Raw genomic sequence first — 26,643 nt, forward strand, 5'->3', positions numbered from 1 at the left:
TCATTGGAGAGAGCTTCTCAAGGCCCCATGTACAGATTTAAAATGAAATGGTGATAGAATGGAAACTTGGGGATGTCTGACATGACCACAGACACATCTATCTGAATGTTCTCATATAGACCAACCTGTCCAATCGTTAAGAGGTGGAGCAGTTGAGCCAGGAGCCCGGGTACCCAAAACATGTTGCTAGTAGTGTGTGTAGAGTCATCTAGTCCACTGTGGCAAAGCATGCGTGAGGTTTGCATAGGGTCTGGGTCTTATAGCTGGTATTCTTGTTTCGTGATATAGAGAGTAAACATCTAAAGTGACAAACACGCAAGATGATGTAGAGATATAAATGGAAAATGTTTCAAAGCTCAAAACGAAAACAACTTCCACGTACAGGACAGTTGCCCTGCTCAGCTACCATTGGATACAATATAAGTCTGTCTGCAGGGCGACTTGAAATGTGAGTGGAACACAGCAAGGTATTTATGTGTTTCTCAACTGTAGATCATTATGAAAAGGTAAGGTCTAATGCATGTTCAATTCTACTCTAGGTATCACTTGTATGGCATGAATGTTTTTCGTTTACGCGTTACCACCGTAACGGGGATCAACACAGAAGCAACTGTTTTCCAAAAGGAAGGAAATTATGGTAACAATTGGAATTTTGGACAAGTAACATTAAATAAAACCACCAATCTTACGGTAACAACATTTTTTATTTTCTTTCAATGCATTACATTGTGTATGATTCGTAATGATCTGTAATTGTCTTTATCACACTTACGATCAAAGTGTATGCTGATATTGCAGGCTTCCTTTGATATTAATGAGTGCTCATGGACACTCAAACGTAGTTCTTTGTTTTCTTGCTGGTTACAGCCAGCAGCTCAGGATAGGACATATACGGAATATTGCATATTAATTCATTTCAAACTTAACAGTTTACTGAAAGAATATAAGAATCGGGAGGGAGGAGAGGGGTCGAAGTGGGGAGAAAGGAAATCAAATCGTACAGCACAAAAAAAAAAAAGGGAACAGCCATCTAGTTTCATTCACATTTAAAAGTTAATTTGTAAATGCCAGCATTCTATATTAAACCAACCCCTGTCATTAAAATGGCAGTACCATCTTCTTGTAAATAATGAAGTCTCCACAAATATACACACGTTCCCAGCTGACTATGATTATGCAGAAAATTCACATTTTCGTAAGGCACGGTATATGTTGTCTTTATTAGTGTTTGCATTGGACTGGGGGTGGAGAGTCTAACCTCTAATTCTGGGAAACCAATGCTCTTACCACAGAAGGGATCAAAAACACTATTGTCTGAAAAGAATAAACATCATTCAACTCTCTCTTAAATTGACAAATTCAATGAAGCTCTGCAGTGAAGGGCATGTTTACTGTGACATCTGAAAGTACATGTTGAGACTATGCTTGACAAATAGAGTGCAACGATAGACAAGAGACATAACCTGATCATTTGCGTGAAAGTTTGATTAATGCCTAGCACAGAAAGTCCCACTCTACAGGGACACGTAGTGCAATCTCTTTGAAATGTAGCACACTTTTGTATGAAACAATACAGCACTGTTTTGGATACGTGCAAATGTAGAGTGTCATTCTGCATACATATTTCCATCCCAATATTCACGCTTGGGCGCACATTGAATGAAGCATCCTCTATCCTCTAAATCGACAAGGAGAGTACACACCTTCAAAATAAACGCAGCTGCTTTGCCTCATTCATCCATGAATACAGGCGAAACAAACAGCAGATAAACTGTTCAGTAGAGCTCACCATCTACCAATGTTTAAAAAAACAGCTATTTTGAGATATTGGGGGTCATTCCGAGTTTGGAGGCAGCCATGGTGCTATTGCCTCCAAACCCAGGTCCGGGGTCTCTGAATGGGGACTTGCCGGGTCATTCCAACCTTGGAGGACCCGGTAAATCCCCATTCAGAAAACCATTCCCCATTCCCATTTGAGCCCCATCGGGCTCAATGGGGAAGGAGCTAATAACGGGCCCGCAATTTGGGAGCCCGTTATTAGCTTCATGGCCCCTTAACGGGTCCCGCTAAGACAGGCTGGTAAAACCAGCGGGTCCTGGTGGGACCCGCTAAGGGACCTCATAATAGGGCGGTAGGGGGTTAACGACACCGGCATCCTTACCAATGCCGGGGTCGGAATTACCCCCATTGTGTTCCATTTGAAAATTTGAAAATGATTGAATGCCTCTACTCGCACTAACAGACTCTTTTCAATAACTAGTGTAGCTATGCAGTGTGGTGGACTATTTTTTCTCCCCAAAGAGTAATACGCATTTGACATGTGTTGAACCAAAATCACATGATGTCCAACACAGACCATATCTGATGGGAGGCAAGATGGTGGTTGAGTGGGTTAGCATGTACCAGGGGAAGACTTCAAAGAAAACGCTGCTTAGATGAAGGAGAATGCTGGAAGCATAGCAACTGAACATTATCTGAAATGTAACCACACAATGAACCAGTTTCCGCTCCCTTTTGGGTCCTTCTGCTAGGGGGACAGTGAATGCTTCAGAAGGCGAGGTAGCTGTGATGTCAATCCAGCTTATTAGAAGTTTGTATATGAATGAGCACCCACAGTGCAGGCGTATGGACATAGACATATGGGGACATGATGGCACACTTCACAGAGCCCACACAGATGAGCAATGGCAGAACTGGGCTGAAAGTGAAAGTGTTGAGGCATCAGTTCTAGTTGAGAAGAGAGATATTTCTTCACGGCGAGCACTCACCAGGGTTTCAGAATTATTCTGAAACTGAGATTATAGAGGTGGTTCAACATCAATGAGTATGGACTGTGTGAGGGAAGTATCAGGCTTGTGACAGACCAGGGGCTAAACCTCTGGAAGAAACAAGCAGTATTTTGTCCCCTGAGCAAGTTAGAGAGAAGCAATGTGTGACTCTCAAATTGCCAACTATCACAATGTACAACATAACAAAAGGTGCCTGGCATCAGCATATAGCCCTTTCTCTGAAACAAACATTAGTGCTTTCCATAACCCTTAGCACAAAGTGTGTGGTAGTGATTGGAGCCGCCATAATGTAATTCCCCCTATAATTCTCCCAATTCCCAGATCCTTGTTGCAGAGTAGATACAATGGATCTATTTGAGAGAGAAAGAGAAAGAGAGGGGGGGAAAAAGAGAAAGAGAGAGTGAGAGAGAGAGAGGGGGAAGGGGGAGGGAGTCAGCAATTGCAATTTGATGAAATAGAACCTGTCCGGAACTGGCAAGTAGTAGAAGTGAAGGGAGGATACCACAATGTTTTGCCTTGTAAGACCAACCCCCCACTTCACCCCGACTAACCAAGTCTACTGTAAAATCTCCTACGACCTTACACTAAATACATAAATCCCCCACACCTGTCCACCACAGGCCAAGCCTTATGCACAACAACACTAATCAAGCTATGCCCATACTTTTATTGTTAGTGAAGGCACACTCTCAATGCAACATGTAATATCCAACAGTTCCAATAATGAGGACGCTCCGCATCTGGGGAATAAAGCTCTGAGATAAATTGCAAGTATAATAAACTTTATATAAGATTGTAATGCAAGTAAAGAACACTGCTGCCCGAGAGAGCTCTGCCAAACAATACACAGGCAGGACATGTTAAGGAACAAATACGTCACTTGTGACAAGGGGCTATAGATACACAAATCTGGATAATAATTGGAGAAACAGAATGATACAGTTAGTTCCATACTGAATGCCCAAATTGGATTGGATGCTGCTCTGATTGCTCCCATAGCATGTGGGCCGGCTGGGCTCATCTTCAGGGTGAAGGTCAGGGCATAACAAGACACACATCTATCTGACTAAACTAAGAAACAGGAACTGATAATATGAGAATAATGGTGCACATACAATCCTATATGAATAGGGGTGCTTAGGTGGAATGAGCTAATTTAGGGGCCAATTCATAGAATTCGGCGCACAAGTGGCGCACGCGGCTGGCGCACAGTGTGCGCGTGCGGTAGTCTGCGCCAGCCGCGTGCGCCGAAACACATTCAGGCGCACAGCGTATTCATGGATTCCAACATCCACAACCAGCCGTGGCGCAGAGTGGCGCAGCGACCCTGCAGCAGCGTCAGTTACGCCCCCAAGAATGCCCCTTGCGCAGGGAAAAGCCATCAAAATCCCCAATCCAGCGCAAAGGGCAGCAGCAAACGCAGAGCGGGGAGCGTGTATTTCAGGGGTGTGCGGGTGTCCCCACACGCGATAGGCCTGGGTACGTGTATTACAGGGGTGCGCGAGAAAATCTACACGCGATTGGGCTGGGTACGTGGATTTCAGGGGTGCGAGAAAATCTACACGCGATTGGCCTGGGTACGTGTATTACAGGGGTGCGCGAGAAAATCTACACGCTATTGGGCTGGGTACGTGGATTTCAGGGGTGCGCGAGAAAATCTACACGCGATTGGGCTGGGTACGTGGATTTCAGGGGTGCGCGAGAAATTCTACACGCGATTGGCCTAGGTACGTGGATTTCAGGGGTGCGCGAGAAAATCTACACGCGATTGGCCTGGGTACGTGGATTTCAGGGGTGCGCGAGAAATTCTACACGCGATTGGGCTGGGTACGTGGATTTCAGGGGTGCGCGAGAAATTCTACACGCGATTGGCCTGGGTACGTGGATTTCAGGGGTGCACGAGAAAATCTACACGCGATTGGGCTGGGTACGTGGATTTCAGGGGTGCGCGAGAAATTCTACACGCGATTGGCCTGGGTACGTGGATTTCAGGGGTGCGCGAGAAATTCTACACGCGATTGGCCTGGGTACGTGGATTTCAGGGGTGCGCGAGAAAATCTACACGCGATTGGGCTGGGTACGTGGATTTCAGGGGTGCGCGAGAAATTCTACACGCGATTGGCCTGGGTACGTGGATTTCAGGGGTGCGAGAAAATCTACACGCGATTGGCCTGGGTACGTGTATTACAGGGGTGCGCGAGAAAATCTACACGCTATTGGGCTGGGTACGTGGATTTCAGGGGTGCGCGAGAAAATCTACACGCGATTGGGCTGGGTACGTGGATTTCAGGGGTGCGCGAGAAATTCTACACGCGATTGGCCTAGGTACGTGGATTTCAGGGGTGCGCGAGAAAATCTACACGCGATTGGCCTGGGTACGTGGATTTCAGGGGTGCGCGAGAAATTCTACACGCGATTGGGCTGGGTACGTGGATTTCAGGGGTGCGCGAGAAATTCTACACGCGATTGGCCTGGGTACGTGGATTTCAGGGGTGCACGAGAAAATCTACACGCGATTGGGCTGGGTACGTGGATTTCAGGGGTGCGCGAGAAATTCTACACGCGATTGGCCTGGGTACGTGGATTTCAGGGGTGCGCGAGAAATTCTACACGCGATTGGCCTGGGTACGTGGATTTCAGGGGTGCGCGAGAAAATCTACACGCGATTGGGCTGGGTACGTGAATTTCAGGGGTGCGCGAGAAATCCTACACGCGATTGGGCCTGTGCGAGTGGGGCAGTGTATTACGTAGGTGTGCGGGAAGTTGAAGAGGTGAATTGCCAGTGTGGGTCCTCCCAGGTCTCCCCTCTACCCCCTCCACGACCTCTGCAGGCAGCCCACACCACAGGGGACTACCCTGCACCCCTGGTCATGTCCCGCAGGCAGCCCATCCACCATGGGCATGCCCCCCAGCCAAGCCACATGTCCCCTTGCACCCCCAGCCCCCAGCACCGTGGGGCACCTGCCAGCAGGCCCCCAACCATGTCCCACTCATGTCCCCTTGCACCCCCACCCCTCCAGTCACCAGGGGCAGCCTCCACCAGGCCCCCACCCATGTCTCCCACCACCCCCACCCCTCCAGTCACCAGGGGCAGCCTCCACAAGGCCCCCACCCATGTCTCCCACCACCCCCACTCCCCCAGTCACCAGGGGCAGCCTCCACCAGGCCCCCACCCATGTCTCCCACCACCCCCACTCCCCAGTCACCAGGGGCAGCCTCCACAAGGCCCCGACCCATGTCTCCCACCACCCCCGCCCCCCAGTCACCAGGGGCAGCCTCCACAAGGCCCCCAACCATGTCTCCCACCACCCCCACCCCCCAGTCACCAGGGGCAGCCTCCACAAGGCCCCCAACCATGTCTCCCAGCACCCCCACCCCTCCAGTCACCAGGGGCAGCCTCCACCAGGCCCCCACCCATGTCTCCCACCACCCCCACTCCCATGTCTCCCACCACCCCCACCCCCCAGTCACCAGGGGCAGCCTCCACCAGGCCCCCACCCATGTCTCCCACCACCCCCACTCCCCAGTCACCAGGGGCAGCCTCCACAAGGCCCCCACCCATGTCTCCCACCCCTCCCACCCCCCAGTCACCAGGGGCAGCCTCCACAAGGCCCCCACCCATGTCTCCCACCACCCCCACCCCCCAGTCACCAGGGGCAGCCTCCACAAGGCCCCCACCCATGTCTCCCACCACCCCCACCCCCCAGTCACCAGGGGCAGCCTCCACAAGGCCCCCAACCATGTCTCCCAGCACCCCCACCCCTCCAGTCACCAGGGGCAGCCTCCACCAGGCCCCCACCCATGTCTCCCACCACCCCCACCCCTCCAGTCACCAGGGGCAGCCTCCACAAGGCCCCCACCCATGTCTCCCACCACCCCCACTCCCCCAGTCACCAGGGGCAGCCTCCACAAGGCCCCCACCCATGTCTCCCACCACCCCCACTCCCCCAGTCACCAGGGGCAGCCTCCACAATGCCCCCACCCATGTCTCCCATCACCCCCACCCCCCAGTCACCAGGGACAGCCTCCACAAGGCCCCCACCCATGTCTCCCACCACCCCCACTCCTCCAGTCACCAGGGGCAGCCTCCACAAGGCCCCCACCCATGTCTCCCACACCCCCACCCCCCAGTCACCAGGGGCAGCCTCCACAAGGCCCCCCACCCATGTCTCACACCACCTCCATCCTTCCAGTCAGCAGGGGCAGCCTCCATAAGGCCCGTTACCATGTCTCCCACCACCCCCACCCCCAGCAGGCCCCCACTCATGTCCCCTTGCACCCCCACCCCCCAGCACTGTGGGGCACCTGCCAGCAGGCCCCCAACCATGTCTCTCACCACCCCCACCCCTCCAGTCACCAGGGGCAGCCTCGACAAGGCCCCCCACCATGTCTCCCACCACCCCCACCCCCAGCAGGCCCCCACTCATGTCCCCTTGCACCCCCACCCCCCAGCACTGTGGGGCACCTGCCAGCAGGCCCCCAACCATGTCCCACTCATGTCCCCTTGCACCCCCACCCTCCAGCAGGCCCCTACTCATGTCCCCCTGCACCCCCACCCCCCAGCACTGTGGGGCACCTGCCAGCAGGCCCCCAATCATGTCCCCTTGCACCCCCACCCCCCAGCAGGCCCCCACTCATGTCCCCCTGCACCCCCACCCCCCAGCACTGTGGGGCACCTGCCAGCAGGCCCCCAACCATGTCCCCTTGCACCCCCACCCCCCAGCACTGTGGGGCACCTGCCAGCAGTCCCCCAACCATGTCCCACTCATGTCCCCTTGCACCCCCACCCCCCAGCAGGCCCCTACTCATGTCCCCCTGCACCCCCACCCCCCAACACTGTGGGGCACCTGCCAGCAGGCCCCAACCATGTCCCACTCATGTCCCCTTGCACCCCCACCCCCCAGCAGGCCCCTACTTATGTCCCCCTGCACCCCCACACCCCAGCACTGTGGGGCACCTGCCAGCAGGCCCCCAACCATGTCCCACTCATGTCCCCTTGCACCCCCACCCCCCAGCACTGTGGGGCACCTGCCAGCAGGCCCCCAACCATGTCCCACTCATGTCCCCTTGCACCCCCACCCCCCAGCACTGTGGGGCACCTGCCAGAAGGCCCCCAACCATGTCCCCTTGCACCCCCACCCCCCAGCACTGTGGGGCACCTGCCAGCAGGCCCCCAACCATGTCTCCCACCACCCCCACCCCTCCAGTCACCAGGGGCAGCCTCCACAAGGCCACCCACCATGTCTCCCACCACCCCCACCCCCAGCAGGCCCCCACTCATGTCCCCTTGCACCCCCACCCCCCAGCACTGTGGGGCACCTGCCAGCAGGCCCCCAACCATGTCCCACTCATGTCCCCTTGCACCCCCACCCCCCAGCAGGCCCCTACTCATGTCCCCCTGCACCCCCACCCCCCAGCACTGTGGGGCACCTGCCAGCAGGCCCCCAATCATGTCCCCTTGCACCCCCACCCCCCAGCAGGCCCCCCACTCATGTCCCCCTGCACCCCCACCCCCCAGCACTGTGGGGCACCTGCCAGCAGGCCCCCACTCATGTCCCCCTGCCCCCAGGTCCTGACGAAACGCAATCATGGTAGTAATGGGCAGCATACCCAGCACAAACACCCAGCCAAGGATTGCATCCACCCACATAGTAGATGCAATTACATGATACAACCCCAATGGCAAGAATGTAAATGAACACATGTCCCTCACACACACATACACAATGGGTGCAAGTGAATGTCAAAACCCATATCATGACATGCATGAAACCAATGAGAAAATACCACAAATGTAAGAAATAAATAGATGTATTAAAGATGAAAATGAAGTAAAGAAATAAAACACACAACAATGGGGATGACAAAACAAATGGTCCATGTCCGAGAACTAATAGAAAAAATCAAAAAACAAAGGAATCCAAAAACTAATGTAGTCCAAAGCAAAATAATGGGGGGAAAAATAAGGAAAAACCATTGCCTCATGGTGAACACAAATATAAATCCAACAAATGTTTTCCAAACATCAAACTATGTACAAGAACATCCCAGGGTCCATGAGCCCAACACCATAAATTAAACCTACTACTACTAACTAATAATAAAAATATATACAGAAAAGTGGCCATTGTCCGAGCGGTCCAAAAAAAAGTTAAAAAATAAAGGAAACCTAACACTAACTAACTAAAGAACTATATACAATGGCAGCGGGCAAGTCCTGCGGCTCACTCTGTGATGTTGCCGGCCAGGGCATCCTCGAACTTCATGTCGATGTCCCGGAGGCGGGACTCTGTCCTGGCCCCGAGGTCTCGCAGGGACAACCCCGTGTCCACCTCAAACTCCCTGCGAGCTTCCTCGAGGCACTCAGCCCGCCTCAACGCCCGACGCATGGAGAACTCCGCCCTGACCATGGTGAGCCGCTCCTCTTCTGCCCGCTGCCGCTCCGCACCTATCCGCTGGACCAACTGCTCCCACACGGAAGACACTGCCATCCCAGGGTTCTCCTGCCCTCCGGCCGATGCCTGCCCCTCTGATCTTGATGGCCCCGAGCCATGATGCCTCCCACGTCGAGCCTGCTGCTGCCTCCGACGCCACTGCCTCTGCCAGCACGACGGCATCCAGGCTGATGGAATCCACCGATGCCGTCGTGCACGTGCCCTGCCAGATGATGCCGGCACATCCTCCATCTGCAGGGGGACAGTTGCTGGTGTGTCCACCCCTGCTGGACCTTCGACTCCCGACTGTGGCAGGGATGGGGTCCCCACCGAGCTGGCTGCGTTGGTCGGGGCAGGTCCACAGGGGGCCCTGGTGGCATCTGGGCCGGAAGACGGCATGGAGCACGACTGGCGCATAGCCACCACAGAGGAGGAGAGGGTCGCCAGAAGGCCACACACATGTAGGAAACCCCCGACCATGGCGGCTCCCAAATGGTTCACGTACGCACGGTGCTCTTCGTGATGATGTGCATGCTCCTCCCGGGAAGCATGCACCTCATCACGAATGCCAGCCGTGCGCATCGCGACACCAATCAGGACCCTCTCCACACGGCCAGGGGTCCCCTCGTCCGCAGGTAGAGGAGTGTCAGATGACATGGACATCTCCCCTACCTGCGGACGGGCCTGGGATGGGGCATCCCTGCTGGTGCATGGTGGTGCAGTCACAGTGTCAGGGACAGTGACATGCACAGGCACCTCCATGGCGACCTGTGCTGCCTCCTGCCCCTGGCCCTGGACTGCACCACTTGCACCAGCGGGGATGCCCCCACCAGGCCCCATGTGTGGCTCAGTAGCGGCCTCCTCCCCCTCTGTGGAAACCACCAACCTGGATGTCTCCACGCCGTCTTCCGCCGGTGCAAGCCCCTGTGGGGGCTCACCCACCCCTTCCGCTGCAGCCGTGGTGGCATTCCCGCCGCTCTGCTCCACAGCGCCTTCTCCGCCCTCTTCTTCACTTGCCACTGTGTAGAGGGAGACATAGAACACAAGCATCAGGGTACTGTACAATGGTCCCCTAGACAGGAAGCAACAGCAGATGAGTGGCACTGTCATACATCACTTCCATCATGTCCCTCCACAACACATGGGTCAGTGCAGGCAAAACACATACAGTAACAGTCATGGCGCATGCCATGGACATTGGCATACATGACCAGGGGACTCATGATTCATACAATGTTGGTTTTAAACTCACATGCATCATGGGTCTTGCCATCACATGCACACACCTCACCGTAGTTCCATCCATCTGGCCTCGTACACCACAGACGCAGTGGATACAAGGATGACTAGGCTGCATCAGTGAATCTGAACATTGTCACAGACATGTGTCATGCATCCATGGCAGTTACAAGTCACAGACATGCAAGTCAGACACAAGCACATGGACACCATACGTGTACATGGGACCAGCACCCATCCCTCACCCCCACCCATGTCCAGGAACAGAGACTGCCATGCTTCCAAGTGTCCATTCCGCACAGAGCCCCCCATGTTGCAATAGAACACATGCACCAACCATGTGGTTCACACATCACTGTACTCACATGCCTGACCATGATGTCCCTGCACACACACATACGTACATGGCCTATGTCACACATACAGGCAGGTATCAGACAACCAGCACACTGCAACATGCCCTGTCTCACACATTAATGCTTGGCCACTTACCGGCCAACTCCAGATCGGTCTGCCTCCAAAGGATCTGGGCGTGGAGCGCTGGGTCTACGCGTTCCAGGACCCTCATCTGGATGTCACTCAGGCGTGCCCGGCCCCCCTCCGCGAGGCGCCGGGCCTTATTGAGGGTCCTGGACCTCAAGTCCTCCCAGCGCTTCTTGATGTGCTTGATGTCGCGGGTTGCCACCCCCTCCACGTTGATGGCAACCACTACATCGTCCCAGATCCTCTCCCGTCCTTCCTTGTTGGCACGTGGTCTTCCGAAGAGGGCATCATAATGCCCCAGGACATGCTCCACCAGGACACCAACTTCCTTCTCAGCACAGCAACTGGACCCCTGCAGATGGCTGATGTGCAGGCACCAAATGGCAGGGCATGGTGGCAGCAGGCAGGCAGGCAGGCAGCAGCAGATGGCACGTGGGAGGCTGCTCGGGGCACTGGGGGGGCAGTGATTCGGCCTTCAGGGCAGGAGCGTGGTCTTCCGTGTGTATTCGCGTGGCCAGCTTGATACAGAGTGATTTGGCACGTGAAAAATCTGCACGTCAGCGTGTAATTCGAGGAAAGGCCCTTAGCGCGTAAGCGCGTCTGCACGCATACGCATTTTCATTGGACCAAAGGCCCTCAGCGCGTGAGCGCGTCTGTGACGTGTCGTGCGAGGGTGTATCCCTCATTGCACGTGATGACAGAACACACGTGGATTTCAACCAATCGTGTGTGAAAGTTCACGGCACCCCGGAACACACGTACCCAGGCCAATCGCATGTAGATTTTCTCGCGCACCCCTGTAATACACGTACCCAGGCCAATTGCGTGTGGAACTACCCACGCACCCGGAAACACACGTACCCAGGCTAATCGCGCGTGTAATGCGCCTAATCGCGCGTGAAAAACTGCACGTCCGCGTGTAATGCGCGTAATCGCGCGCGAAAAACTGCACGTCCGCATGTGACGTGACGCGCGCGTGCGTTTCCCTCAGCACGGGTTAAAGGTGAGCGGGCCCAGCAGTTCGCTGTACATGCCTTCCGTGGAGACCGACGTGTGTTGCTGCTTCCAGTTGTTTCGCGCGCCATCTACTTCACAGCTCTCAAGGACGTATCTCTTCTTTTGGCGGGGGTATTGGCTACGCGTGTTTTTCTGCATCGCGCTAGTCAGACGGTGAGTCGCAAACGCTCCTTTTCCCACTGCGGGTGCCCCTGTGTATTGCACCCATTTTCGATGTCATCGTAGCCTGCGTGTCCCACGCGTACGCGTTATTCGTGTTACTGGGTGCCACCGCGTACTGCGGGAGGTTAAATCCACGCACCTAGGCTGCAGGGTTGCGTGCACGGTTTTACTGCAGTTTTGGGGTGCCTGAGCGTTGCGTGACCCGTCACCACATCACCGGGGTCACATACAGCCTTGCAGGTGCAGGGGGGCTGTTAACATCTTGCTTCCCACCCCCTTCACCCCAATTGCCCAGGTCAATTGTGCTGTACACCTCCCATTGGCACCACTCCATCTGTGCCAGCACTATTACATCTGTGCCATGGTTGGGAGGCCACCAAAGGTGAGGGGCGCCTCAGCTGGGCGTATTCCTCGTGGCGGGCGTGGTCGGGGACGTGGCCGTGGTGACCAGGGAGTAGGGGGACTCCAGGGTGTCCAGGGCAGCCACAGAGGGGGAAGAGGCAGGGGTGCGCCACTTGAGCACAATGTTGTGCCATGTGTTGGTGCAGCCATGCCACCACCCCCTGTGGTTCCGGGGGATGCAGCTCCTGCATCTGGCACTGGCACCCGTATGACCCGGCAGTCCGTTCCATCGACTGCCACGGGCCCAAGGGTAGCGGTAGCTGCAGGTGCAGCTGTGGACACCGCCACACAGGCTCAGGGTCTGCCAGCGCAGGCTGCGTTGTCACTTGAAGAGCCCTTGGTAGATCTCCAACAGGCCAGGGGGGAAACCATAGGGGCACGCCGGGCTGCTCAGACCAAGACACGTGTCCCTGGGGCAGTCATGTCATCTGCTGCCCCGAACAGCCGGGTGTTGGCAAGTGCAGGGGCAGATGCACCCAACAGCACCCCGGTTGTGAGTCTGCCAACCAGGACCGTTGCGGTCAATGACCCTGCCACAGCTGATGTTGCTGTGCAGGGTCCATTAGTGGGCACCCAGCTGCCACTGACACAAGTCAGGCCTTTGGTCATCCCTCCACCTGCCACTCCCTCGGCTCAATCCACCGAACCCACTGACCATACTGGTCAGGGCGGCATTAGCCAGCCAGGGTCTGCGCCACAGTCCAAGAGGAGGAAGGTTGCACCTGCAGCACAGGCTGGGACCCCACACACAGCCACGACCTCCTGCACGTCGAAGAAGAAGCCTTTCTGTAAGCAGGAACTGGACTTTCTCGTGGACTACGTGCGGGGACACAGCCGTGACATGCTAGTGGGTGCCAATAGTCAGACTACGGCTGCCCAACGTGACACCCACTGGAAGCATGTTGCGGAACATGTCAGTTCATTCGGCCATGAGGTGCGCACGGCGCAGGAGTGCAAAAAGCGCTGGAATGACATCAAGCGCAGCACTAAGGCTAAGCGTGTCTCAAATTACAACTTGACTCTGGTGACTGGCGGTGGGCCTGCACCAGAGGAGGAAGAACTCACTCCGCATGAGGCTCTCGTTGCGGAGTTCATACCACCAGAATTGGTCGAAGGTGTGGGAGAGATGCTGGACTTTGATGCCCAGTCCAGTGAGTGTTGATGCGTAGTTGTTGAGGACGTGTGTGTTTCACTTGTGGGATGTGTTGTGCATGATTGCTGCTACATGTGACGTGTACATGGTTCTGATGTGTAAGTAATGCAATGCTACCGTCATGCATGTCTCCTCTGCCTGCATGCGGGACTCCATGTGGGCATGCTCCCTTGCCCCTCCTCCGCCACTCTGCACCCCAGTTCCACCTTTACACTGGTCTGCTACATTCTTGCCAATGTGTAGTTTCTTGTTCATGTGTCCTGTGTAGATGCTAACTTCCAGCTTAGAAACTGCCAGACATATGCCATGTGGTACAGCCTTAGTACTCGATGCAGGGTATCCCACTTGTACTGTGCATGGGTCAGATGTCCCGCAGGGACATGAGTGCCCATTCATGCTCCATGTGCATTGCACGCATGCCCCTATGTGTCCTTGACTGGATGATCACTGTAATATGAGTCCTTGGTTACATACATTGCCTGCCATATTATCGGCCTCCCCATGTCAACTGTGGCTCAGTCCTGCGTTGCACACATGTTTAGGCTCTGACAATCTGTGTGGCTCAAAGGCCTCAGCCTGTTCAATGGCCAATGACTCTGTCCAACTCTTGTCGTGTCTTCTTCACACGTGGCTGGCCTCCGGATCTTCCATCATGTGTCCTGCCCACTGTCCCAGCATCATTTGCAGTGTTGTAATTTGAATCACATTAAGCTGTTGATGCCAGTCAACACTGCTTGTCAATACACAGGTGTATGGGCAGCCTTTTGATACCATGCTAGGCATCCCTGCTTTGGTACTGGGGTGGAGGGGTGCTTGGCTGCTAGACATGGTACACATTGAATACACAATGCATGTGATGTCTGAATTTGACATTGCACTGCCTTCACATTTCCTGGCACACACCATGGAGTGCTTGTATATGTAGGTAGTGAGTGGCGTACACATTTTCAGCACTGCATAGACCCACTTCCATGCAAACTGCCACCTTTCAACAGGTCTGATCACAGTAGCTATTCAAAGTAGACCCAGCATGCATGCCAGGTCATATGTTGTGTGTCACATGTCTGCCGGATGCCTTTGCTGTCGGTGTGTGTGTGTGTTGTGTGCTTCTGACATGTGTAGTGACCATTTCCTCTCTATTTTTCAGGTGATGACGCAATGGATGCAGAGGATGGTGTTGTCATGCCAGACACAGGGTTGGTAAGACCACATCAACCCGGCACTAGTGGGGGTCGTGGGGTGGTAGGCCACGAAAACCCCCAAGTGCTGCAGTCCATCCTGTCTCTGGCTGCCTATGAGTCCAGCCTTGATGACGACTCGGACGTCCATGTTGAGTTAGATGAGCATCAAGTCCATGTGTCAGGGGTGAGTGATTCTGATGTGGACACTCCTCTGTCTGCGACACCTGCACTGAGGGATCAGACAGTCTTGGTTCCTCCGCCCGTGGTGGATCGGGACGCAGGGTCACCCTCCACACCAGTCACTGATGTGCCTGGGACATCACGTCGACGGGGGCATGTAGTCGTGCAGCCGCAGGCGGTGCCAACACAGCGAGGACCTCCGGTCCTTGGGTCCCGCAGGGGTCAAGCCCGGCAACGTGGTCGCCGCGCGCAACCGCTGTATACTGAGTGGGAGCAAGACATGACTGCCAATACCGAACGGCAGGGGGCAGCAATGGAGAACATCGCTGACAGCATGGAGCGTGTGGCCCGATCTGTGCTCCCCCCTTCTCCAGCAGCAGGCGGCACGGTCCACGGCCCGCTCGCTCAGGCTGGGCATGGCGGCCTCAGACAGGGCACGCCAGGCTGAAATGTCGTCTCTGCATCAAGCAATTGCTGCTCACGCAGAGGCGCACATGGATGCCCTGAGGGAGGAGTATGCCTCCCTCAGATCCACTCTGGGTGTCCTTATGATGTCCCAGAGGCAGCAGGCAGAGGGGAGGTTTGCACAGCTTGAGCGCACCATCTCGGCTGAGCTACAGGCTTGCCGGGAGGTGCAGCGGTTGTCCAGCCAGGCCTTGCAGGAGGAACTCTGTGTTACACGTGCTACCTTGCAAGAGGAAGCACGTGTATCACGTGAGGTTCTGCATGCAGACCTATGTAACATCGCCACACAGAACCAGGCTCACCTGTCCGGCAGACTTGCTGCCGACGAGGGGCAAGCTGCGGCTAGGTGTGGCCAGGCTACTGTGCCACGTCCTCCTTTCCGGGATGAGCCAGACTCGGACGACCATCTATCTCCCACATAGGTCGTGCTGTGCAGGCGTTGAGCCCATGGAGGTATTTTTTTTTGGCTCAGCATCATCGCATGTGTATGTTGAGCAGCACCCTGTACCTCCCCCTCCTGGGTGCCTCCCTTCCCCCCGGGTCGTATGTGGCCATTTTTGATTTTTCGTTTAGTTTAGTTAGTTAAGTTTCTGTTTGATAGTTAGTTTAAATAGGTAATGTAGGTTTTCCATAGTTAGTGTAATTAGTTAATAGTTGAGTTAGTTTAAAATTTGTAGTCTATTGTGCTTTCATGTGACAGTGCGGTGCCTTGTGGTTTTTGAAGGCATCCACTGGCTGTTCCAGCTGGGCCCTTCATGATTGTCTTGTGTATGTGTTTGCTGCTTGGGTTCCTTGACTCACATATGCCACTCCTGCCTCCCTTATCCATGGGCTCGCAAGGATGGTTCGGTGTTACAGAATTTTACACAAGGGCTTTGGACTGTCATATCTGTGGCATGTCTGGTGCTTTGTGACTTGTGTTGACACCCCTAGTGGGGATGATTTAGGTGTAATTGTCCACTGTTCAGCTTTTGCTAGATGGGGTGTGTCATGATTAATGTGGACATTGATTGCTATGCATTGTGTATTATGTCTCATTTCTTTCCTGTACACGTGCCTGTTGCAATTCATGCTGTAGATAGTGTTCCACACTTTGGAAGTCAAAGACGGACTGATGGTGTGATTTGTGATGTGACTCTCTGACATGGTCAAGTAATGAGATGCCTGATGAGACACACACAGATCACTTTGATGCATTAATCATTTGTTTCATGCACTTTCTGCAGGGGGATGAGGCACCAGAGCACCTTTGCCAGCAGACATGGCCCATTGGACGACGGATTTCCTGACCCGTTTGTTTGTGCCCACATGCACATGTGTGCACGAGCAGAGCCACAGTGATTGCAGACCCACATCCTAGAACTGCTGACATGTTCCAAGGAACTCCAGGCAAGGTGAGCATCACAGGGGGGCCACGACACAGCAAAGCTTGCACCAGGCGAGTTGCACATGCAGGCTTAGTCACAGCACTGAGGGTGAGCTTAGACGAATATTGGTGCTGAAGCACACAATGCAGCTCAGATGTGTTTGTGGACTGATGGCTGTTGATAGTAGGGTTGTCTGGGACACATGCAGGGGCAGTGGCACATACCCTGCGGTACACCAAGGTTCATTGAGGCACTTGTATCAACCATGTAGCCTTCCGAGACATGGAAAGGGGCAGCTCACAGGGACATACAGCAAGGGACATACTTGGGTGCAGTGCATGTCTATTCCACGTACTTCATGATAAATGCACTGCCAACTTTGTTTTGGTCATGGTGGTACGCAACTTGCTCTGTAGTCATGGTTTGCCATATGGGTCTGTCTGCTTACCCAGGGAACATTGCATGTTGTGTGAATTGTGACACATTGGTGTTCCATTTGCCACGCACCCACCAGCGCCTTACTTACTGCATTGACTGTGTATGACCCGTCACAGGGGTGATGTTATATATGGGTACGAAGCATCGAGCACTGATTGTCTGTTTGTAGAGTAGTTAGTTGCTATGGGGCATGTTTTGTGTTGTGTTTTCGTGTAATTGGCACATACAGGTTGTTGACTGTGTCTCTCTTTGCAGCATTGGAGTGCTCCTGTAACCGGCCCTGAGAGTGCGCAGGCAGGAGGCCAGCACTCAAAACCAGAGCTAAGTGTCTTGTTGTTTTCCTTACAAACTGCCCTGCATAGGCTTGCTGGGGAGTGTACTGATGCATGGATGTATGTGTGGTCCTATTTGGTATGTTTTTTTCCCTATTCACCCGTGATCCTATGCAATTATGAAACCTGTACCCTCTACCCGGTGTTCCTGCTTCCCGTGCCTATCCAAGCAACGTTCCCTGACCCTCTTTCCCCACTGGGGTTGCGGATGCCTGTGTAAGCCCCGAACTTGCAGGCGCCAAAACCCTAGAGGAGGTGGTTGGTTCGTACCACTCGTGAGCCTGGACTACAGAAGGCCATGACAATGATGTCCAAGTTTGTTTGGATTGTGTATGTGTTCATGCAGGTTGTACATTTTCGTGCATTCCCTAGTTTCATGTGTCATTCCTCCTCCCCTCACCTGCCACTCATTCCAGTCATCCAGTGTGTATACTGGAGGGGTGGGGGTGGTGGGAGACATGGGTGGGGGCCTTGTGGAGGCTGCCCCTGGTGACTGGAGGGGTGGGGGTGGTGGGAGACATGGTTGGGGGCCTGCTGGCAGGTGCCCCACAGTGCTGGGGGGTGGGGGTGCAGGGGGACATGAGTGGGGGCCTGCTGGGGGGTGGGGGTGCAAGGGGACATGGTTGGGGGCCTGCTGGCAGGTGCCCCACAGTGCTGGGGGGTGGGGGTGCAGGGGGACATGAGTGGGGGCCTGCTGGGGGGTGGGGGTGCAAGGGGACATGGTTGGGGGCCTGCTGGCAGGTGCCCCACAGTGCTGGGGGGTGGGGGTGCAGGGGGACATGAGTGGGGGCCTGCTGGGGGGTGGGGGTGCAAGGGGACATGGTTGGGGGCCTGCTGGAAAGTGCCCCACAGTGCTGGGGGGTGGGGGTGCAAGGGGACATGAGTGGGGGCCTGCTGGGGGGTGGGGGTGCAAGGGGACATGAGTGGGACATGGTTGGGGGCCTGCTGGCAGGTGCCCCACAGTGCTGGGGGGTGGGGGTGCAAGGGGACATGGTTGGGGGCCTGCTGGAAAGTGCCCCACAGTGCTGGGGGGTGGGGGTGCAAGGGGACATGAGTGGGGGCCTGCTGGGGGGTGGGGGTGCAAGGGGACATGAGTGGGACATGGTTGGGGGCCTGCTGGCAGGTGCCCCACAGTGCTGGGGGGTGGGGGTGCAAGGGGACATGGTTGGGGGCCTGCTGGCAGGTTCCCCACAGTGCTGGGGGGTGGGGGTGCAAGGGGACATGAGTGGGACATGGTTGGGGGCCTGCTGGCAGGTGCCCCACAGTGCTGGGGGGTGGGGGTGCAAGGGGACATGAGTGGGACATGGTTGGGGGCTGCCCCTGGTGACTGGGTGGTGGGGGCGGTGTGAGACATGGGTGGGGGCCTTGTGGAGGCTGCCCCTGGTGACTGGGGGGTGGGGGTGGTGGGAGACATGGGTGGGGGCCTGGTGGAGGCTGCCCCTGGTGACTGGAGGGGTGGGGGTGGTGGGAGACATGGGTGGGGGCCTTGTGGAGGCTGCCCCTGGTGACTGGAGGGGTGGGGGTGGTGGGAGACATGGGTGGGGGCCTGGTGGAGGCTGCCCCTGGTGACTGGAGGAGTGGGGGTGGTGGGAGACATGGGTGGGGGCCTTGTGGAGGCTGCCCATGGTGACTGGAGGGGTGGAGGTGGTGGGAGACATGGGTGGGGGCCTTGTGGAGGCTGCCCCTGGTGACTGGGTGGTGGGGGTGGTGGGAGACATGGGTGGGGGCCTTGTGGAGGCTGCCCCTGGTGACTGGAGGGGTGGGGGTGGTGGGAGACATGGGTGGGGGCCTGGTGGAGGCTGCCCCTGGTGACTGGAGGGGTGGGGGTGGTGCGAGACATGGGTGGGGGCTTGTGGAGGCTGCCCCTGGTGACTGGGTGGTGGGGGTGGTGTGAGACATGGGTGGGGGCCTTGTGGAGGCTGCCCCTGGTGACTGGGGGGTGGGGGTGGTGGGAGACATGGGTGGGGGCCTGGTGGAGGCTGCCCCTGGTGACTGGAGGGGTGGGGGTGGTGTGAGACATGGGTGGGGGCCTGGTGGAGGCTGCCCCTGGTGACTGGAGGGGTGGGGGTGGTGGGAGACATGGGTGGGGGCCTTGTGGAGGCTGCCCCTGGTGACTGGAGGGGTGGGGGTGGTGGGAGACATGGGTGGGGGCCTTGTGGAGGCTGCCCCTGGTGACTGGGTGGTGGGGGTGGTGGGAGACATGGGTGGGGGCCTTGTGGAGGCTGCCCCTGGTGACTGGAGGGGTGGGGGTGGTGGGAGACATGGGTGGGGGCCTGGTGGAGGCTGCCCCTGGTGACTGGAGGGGTGGGGGTGGTGTGAGACATGGGTGGGGGCCTTGTGGAGGCTGCCCCTGGTGACTGGGTGGTGGGGTGGTGTGAGACATGGGTGGGGGCCTTGTGGAGGCTGCCCCTGGTGACTGGGGGGTGGGGGTGGTGGGAGACATGGGTGGGGGCCTGGTGGAGGCTGCCCCTGGTGACTGGAGGGGTGGGGGTGGTGTGAGACATGGGTGGGGGCCTGGTGGAGGCTGCCCCTGGTGACTGGGGGGTGGGGGTGCAAGGGGACATGAGTGGGACATGGTTGGGGGCCTGCTGGCAGGTGCCCCACGGTGCTGGGGGGTGGGGGTGCAAGGGGACATGTGGCTTGGCTGGGGGGCATGCCCATGGTGGATGGGCTGCCTGCGGGACATGACCAGGGGTGCAGGGTAGTCCCCTGTGGTGTGGGCTGCCTGCAGAGGTCGTGGAGGGGGTAGAGGGGAGACCTGGGAGGACCCACACTGGCAATTCACCTCTTCAAATTCCCGCACACCCACGTAATACACTGCCCCACTCGCACAGGCCCAATCGCGTGTAGGATTTCTCGCGCACCCCTGTAATACACGTACCCAGGCCAATCGCGTGTAGATTTTCTCGCGCACCCCTGAAATCCACGTACCCAGGCCAATCGCGTGTAGCATTTCTCGCGCACCCCTGAAATCCACGTACCCAGGCCAATCGTGTGTAGATTTTCTCGCGCACCCCTGTAATACACGTACCCAGGCCAATCGCGTGTAGATTTTCTCGCGCACCCCTGAAATCCACGTACCCAGGCCAATCACGTGTAGCATTTCTCGCGCACCCCTGAAATCCACGTACCCAGGCCAATCGCGTGTAGATTTTCTCGCGCACCCCTGAAATCCACGTACCCAGGCCAATCGCGTGTAGATTTTCTCGCGCACCCCTGTAATACACGTACCCAGGCCAATCGCGTGTAGAATTTCTCGCGCACCCCTGAAATCCACGTACCCCGCTCAATTGCGTATTTAACTTCCCGCGCGCCACTTTTTTGATGCGCTGGGACTCTACCGCCTGCCTTCGTGTGGCGGCCGTGTTTCAGCTTGTGCGTGTCTTTGGCTGTGCGTGGCTTTGCCCTATTCGATTCCATGAATACGTGTGGTTCGAGTGCGTGTGGGCGTTCCGTCTGCTTCCCTGCAGTACATCCCCAGTTACGCCCTTATTTTCGCGTGTTGTTCCCCATTCCGCGCGTTACGCCCCATGTCCCGCCCACTTTCTGGTGTGTGCGCTGCGGTTGTGCGCTTTCACTGTGCGCGTCGCGCACGCCTTTCGCGATGTTGCAGTGACGTGTGCGCCATGCACGGGTTTGGCGCACATCCCGAGGAAGACACGTGCAGGGACTTCCATGAATCGCACGCGTGCGCCTCTTTTTTTCCGCTTGCGCCTGCTTGCGCCTGCTTGCGCGTAGATTTTCGGTGCACGTTTGTTCCATGAATCGGCCCCTTAGTGACATTCCAACCCATACTCTCCACCATGCTTTTGATCTTTACATGCCCCATGCCCAGATGCCCACCCCAAAGTATGATCCACTGTGTGTGGTACTGGTATCTGTGGGCAAGTGTTTGATTCTAGACAATATATCGTGGTGCAAGATTATTACGTTAATGGAGGTTCTGGTGGGGTCAGGATGAGGTCGGGTCCGATAGGTATCTGCATGAAAAGAGTGGAGGGTTCAGAGCTAGTGGGCTGTGGTCCAACTGGGTGGGAGTCGAGGGGCAGAGGCATTTCCATGGAGATGGATGGGCTCAGGCACAGCAGCCTATTCTGATCTCATGCTCTGCGGAATGGACACTGTGAGGATGTGATATTAGACTATTTGCAACAAATTAATTGCCCCGATATGTGGGAAAAAGGCTTGTGCACAGCTGGCAGGGTAGGAGGGGTGGCGGTGCTCTGTGCTGTCTGTGCAGGCGCTGGGGAGCTGCTTTCCGCTGAGGGATGATTTCTGAGCCTAATAAAAGATGGCGTCTACTGCAGAACAAAATGGAGTCTTAAAACAGGTCTACAGGTTGTGTTATATATGCACATGTCTATGTTATGTCACATTGTAGGGCACCTCTATAAGGTATATTAATTCGGGAATGGTGAAAGGGGTGGGTTCGGACCACCTAATCCCCGACATTAGAGCTATTACACGTCACCATATCAGTGGGTAAGCACACCCAAAGCACTTTAACCTATAAGACCTTTGCATAACCTATCCCCAAGAGTCTCTGCCAAAACAGAAAACAGGTCAGCATTCATGAAGAGGGCATTTGTGGCCTGCACCCCTCAATGCCATATATTTTCATCTGCCTTCGGCTATCCCAATAATAATCCCATAACTCTTTCTTAGAAAGAGCTGTGCAGTGAAGTCAACAGAATCAGCTGATATATCAAAGGATGTTTTCCACTTGGATCATTCATCAACCTTCTACTAGAGGTGAATGGTGTCAGTCCCATGGTCAAAACTCAATAGAGATAGCAGTGGTAGCTTTGGACAGAGCTCTAACTGTAGCAGGGGATGGTGGAATGGGTGTTAAACAAAACAAATGCAAGCAAAATATATGTGGTTGATAACCTGATTACATTAATGCCTTTTGAAGAAAAAAAATTAAACCGTCAATTAAATGTGCATGTTTAAGTGAAAAGAAAAGTAGCACATTTTTCAGGAAGAGTGGGGAGTATAATCAGCCTCTGAAAATAATAGACCAAATGGAGGATGTGGAGGCGAACCAACTCCCACAGTTTGCCATTGTTAAGCATTTACATGGTGAGATTATTAAGGAAACCAGAGTTTTGTGGTTCATTTGTCACGTTATGCGACTGCATCCCCTGCCAATTCCCCCATTCACTCTAGATAAACATGAGATCATATTTTTTAAAAGCAACTGCCTGAACTTTGCAACATATTATAATTTCCTAAGAGCCTGCTGCAGTTTCATAGTACCTCACATAGATAGATAACAGGGTAATCCCCAAATGACCTTCCAATTGTTGAACAGTACCTCCATTTGACAACTCTGGATGCCCTAGAAGCAAGGGAGAAAAGGAATGTAGTGGAAGACATAAGGCTTCTCATTTAATGGTACACTCATGAAGAGGAAATGCCTGTAAATGTACCGGGAAAAGGAGAATTGGAAGAAAGGAAAGACCATTTGTAGATATGGAAACAAAAAACAATGAAGACATAATGACCAAAGAACATAATCAATTTAGTAAAGGCATCCCTACAAAGTGGAAAGGAAGAGCTAAATGGCGAAATTAGGTTAAATACAATCTATCAGCATTTGCAAAATTCTAGTTATGTGAGAAAACAGAAGCAAATGAAAGTGCCACTTGGTTGAAATAGCACTTGGTCATTAATCACGATTATGAAACAGATGCAGCTATCAGTCAATGGGAATGAACAGACATCTTCTATTGAAGCCAAGGTCAACAGCAAAGCGTTATCTTTGAAAATACTAGACACATAGAAGGAAACAATACATCTCTAGCACACAAGTATGGAATTAGGGATTCTTGTATATTAATGTCATGATCACATCATACATACTCAGAACATTCAGTAGCAATAGGAGAGTTCAACATATGTGTTTAATTTAACACATTTAAGGAAGGATACTAGGTGTACCTGCATTTTGTGAAAATAATGCAGATATTCCAAATTATATGAATTATTTATTATAAATTAAGTTACATTTAACGTTCAAAGACATTTATGTTGTATTGGTAATATAATGATTGAAGTGATATGCCTATGTTTTTAATACATTGATAAATAAATACACAAATAAACAGGAAATGTAATGAGTACACTGAGAACCTGTTTGGTGACTACCTACATTTCTTCAATAGTAGAAGAAGACCTTTTTTATTTACATCAAAATGATGACAGGTAGGCACGCCCCCTGTTTCCAGTCTTAGTCTCTCCCCTTTTGATATGCTTTAATATAAACCTAATATACATTTTATATACAAATTATATCAAAAATTGTTCATATTGATTTTATATTGTTTGGTATAAGTAAATATACATTTGATATAAAATCTTTGAAAAGATGGGAGCAGGAGTCGACAATGTTGCTTAGTCGAGCACTGGGAGCGAAGTGAGCTCTGAAGACAGGGTCTGTGAACCAACAGTTTTGCAGAGTGACGCAGTGATGACATAACAGAGGGGCTCTGCTAGAGGCCGAAAACAATGTTGATATATTTGTTAATATAAACATTTATATAAACATGTATATACAATAAATTTGTATAACAATAGTTATATACAAATTTATATTAAAAATCATATTAGTTTATATAGACATTTACATAAAAAGTATATGTTTTAATATAAAATGAATCTAACATGTTTCTATAAAGTTTCCCAAAATGTTGATACCAACAATGCTGTATATCACTTTTGAGCTAAAAATGTATATCAATGTTATTGCAACTGGTTTTGATAGAGTTTAAATAATGAACATCAGTTTGCTTTACAAGTAAAGTGTGCTTCACAGAGCCTGTATAAAAGTTCAAACTGTTGGCTTTGACAAGGCGTCTTTCTTTTAAATAATGAAAAACAGTTCACTTAGTAACTAAACTGTGTTTTACAGACACCTCTTCAGTTCTGTGTCCATGCAAACAGCATATGACAGGGAAACCGCTGTAGGATGAGGGCTTTCTACTGCCACAGATGATTAATAGACAATGGAATGCCAGGAATCCCAGCAATTCTGATGACTCACACCAAGGCTTGTGCGGGCAACAGGAAATACAGACAGTTCTTTATATTTAGCTTGCCGGAGTACATGCTGCTATGCAATAGCTGTGTAAACACACCGAGGTGAATACAGAAGGACATTTTTTTATCAAATAAACTCCACTGACAGAATGCTGGCACAGGAAACATCTGCAGGCTGAGCTTACATTACCAAGTATGCATGAAATAGAATGCTATGTTTTGTTGATAAGAAAAGTGGCTTGATAAGAAAAGTGTCTCTGGGTCCAGGAAACAGCTAAAATTAGATTGTTACAACCGCTGTTTCCCAAGTAAGCACAACATACATGATTTTGGGAAATGTGTATGTGTTGATAAGAAAATTGCCTATGGACCCAGGAAACATCCCAAATTAGATGTAGCAATGCAAAAGACCACACACATGGGTTCAGGAAGAACTCGTGTGTTGATACGAAAAGTGGCGCTGGACCCATGAAACATCTAAAATGAGATTGTTACAAAACCCATTTCCCAAGTAAGCATAAATACATGAATCTGTATGTGTTGATAAGGAAGCAGCAATGGTGAGAGGCTGTGTTTGCACTCCTTAACAGGGGGTCCCTGAATTCAGCAGGGGTATTGTGAACCCCACTGTCAGAGGGCTGATCTGATGACCCCCTTGTATTGACACTAATTGACTTGGAACAGCTGATTGCAACTCTGCGGGGACCTTGATTTTTGGTTGGATTTGATCATGATACCAGGAGACCCCTGCAAAGCCTTTTTAATAGGAAACTGGGTCTGCTATTTATTCTGAGTTTATTTCAACAACTTCAAAAAGGTGCGCTTGGGGGTATTTTAAGAAAAGTACTTTAATGTATTCTTTTTGTATTTTTCTTAAAAAAATACAATTTATTTGGTTTATTCACGCTTGATAAGGCTTTTTTAACTGTATTTAGACAGGCTGATTAAAGATGTTTCATTGTGCTGAGAATGCACTCAGTGGTACTAGGCTGTGCATTTTTAAACTAAGCAGCGGTGTGCTTTAAGGACGTCTTTATGAATGGACAGTTTTTGCTTAGAATCCTCAGTGGTTTTGCATGTCGGCCAGAATAATGTAAAGGTGTTTGTTGAACCAATTGTATTTCTGTGTGTTGTTTTTGAGATTTTGACTGCAGTATTCAGAATCTGGAATTTCTGCAATGAATGCATTTCTAGTTAATGTTACATTTTTTATGTATTTCTTTTTATGGGTTCACAGTTGCCCTTATAGCCGACCCAACCATTGCGTTTTTTGTTGTTGAAAAAAACCAAAGTCTTTGCACAAAATAAACCCTTACTGCATTTTTGGTACACTTGTCTTTTTGTGATGCAGCATATTTGCAGAAGCACAATGTAGTGTTTCTGTTTCACAGCGCAGATAACATATTTGTAGTGTAAAATATTCAGCACAAAGGGATCAGTATGTAACAAAGATCATACATGTTGCACAAATGGTATACCCGAGATTGTTGCGCATAAAGCACTAGAGTTGATATGAGTCAGGCCATGAGACAGGCCAGTTGAAATATATATATAAATCCAAATAAAACATAATTGTCATACCAATAAATAAGTTAAAGGCGAAATTATACACAGAAAATATATAACATTAATAATACTTAAAAGAGCTTAACTTAAACATGAAATCACTTTGCTCTTTCATAAAAATACGTTTTTTACAGCTCAAAGTAATAACTCCAGTAATACGAGAGTGAATAGGAACAAAAAAGTTAATCTTGCAATACTTGTCAAAGATCAAAACAGAAAGCGTGACCAACCCCATCAAATTGTGCTTGCAACTATAAATTATTAACTTAAACAGAAATGTGATGTGCTAGAACCATTGGGCCACCTTTAATAGATTCAGGCCTAATTTACAGAAGCGTTTTATAATGTGCAATCCCACGGGAATATACTTTGTGGCCCTTGATGTGTGAAGTAG

At 52.6% G+C, this 26,643-nt stretch overlaps 1 protein-coding gene across 1 annotated transcript in view; it reads left to right on the forward strand.

Annotated features, from left to right (window-relative positions):
* TMPRSS15 (transmembrane serine protease 15) overlaps positions 1 to 26,643 on the forward strand; it is a 1,663,368-nt gene that overhangs the window by 536,189 nt on the left and 1,100,536 nt on the right. Inside the window, 1 exon segment of the mRNA XM_069636234.1 lies at positions 540 to 690. Within this exon segment, the coding sequence (XP_069492335.1) occupies positions 540 to 690 (151 nt within the window).

This window comes from Ambystoma mexicanum, chromosome 7p (assembly GCF_040938575.1).
Source record: "Ambystoma mexicanum isolate Mex_15411 chromosome 7p, UKY_AmexF1_1, whole genome shotgun sequence".
NCBI classification, from domain to species: domain Eukaryota; kingdom Metazoa; phylum Chordata; class Amphibia; order Caudata; family Ambystomatidae; genus Ambystoma; species Ambystoma mexicanum.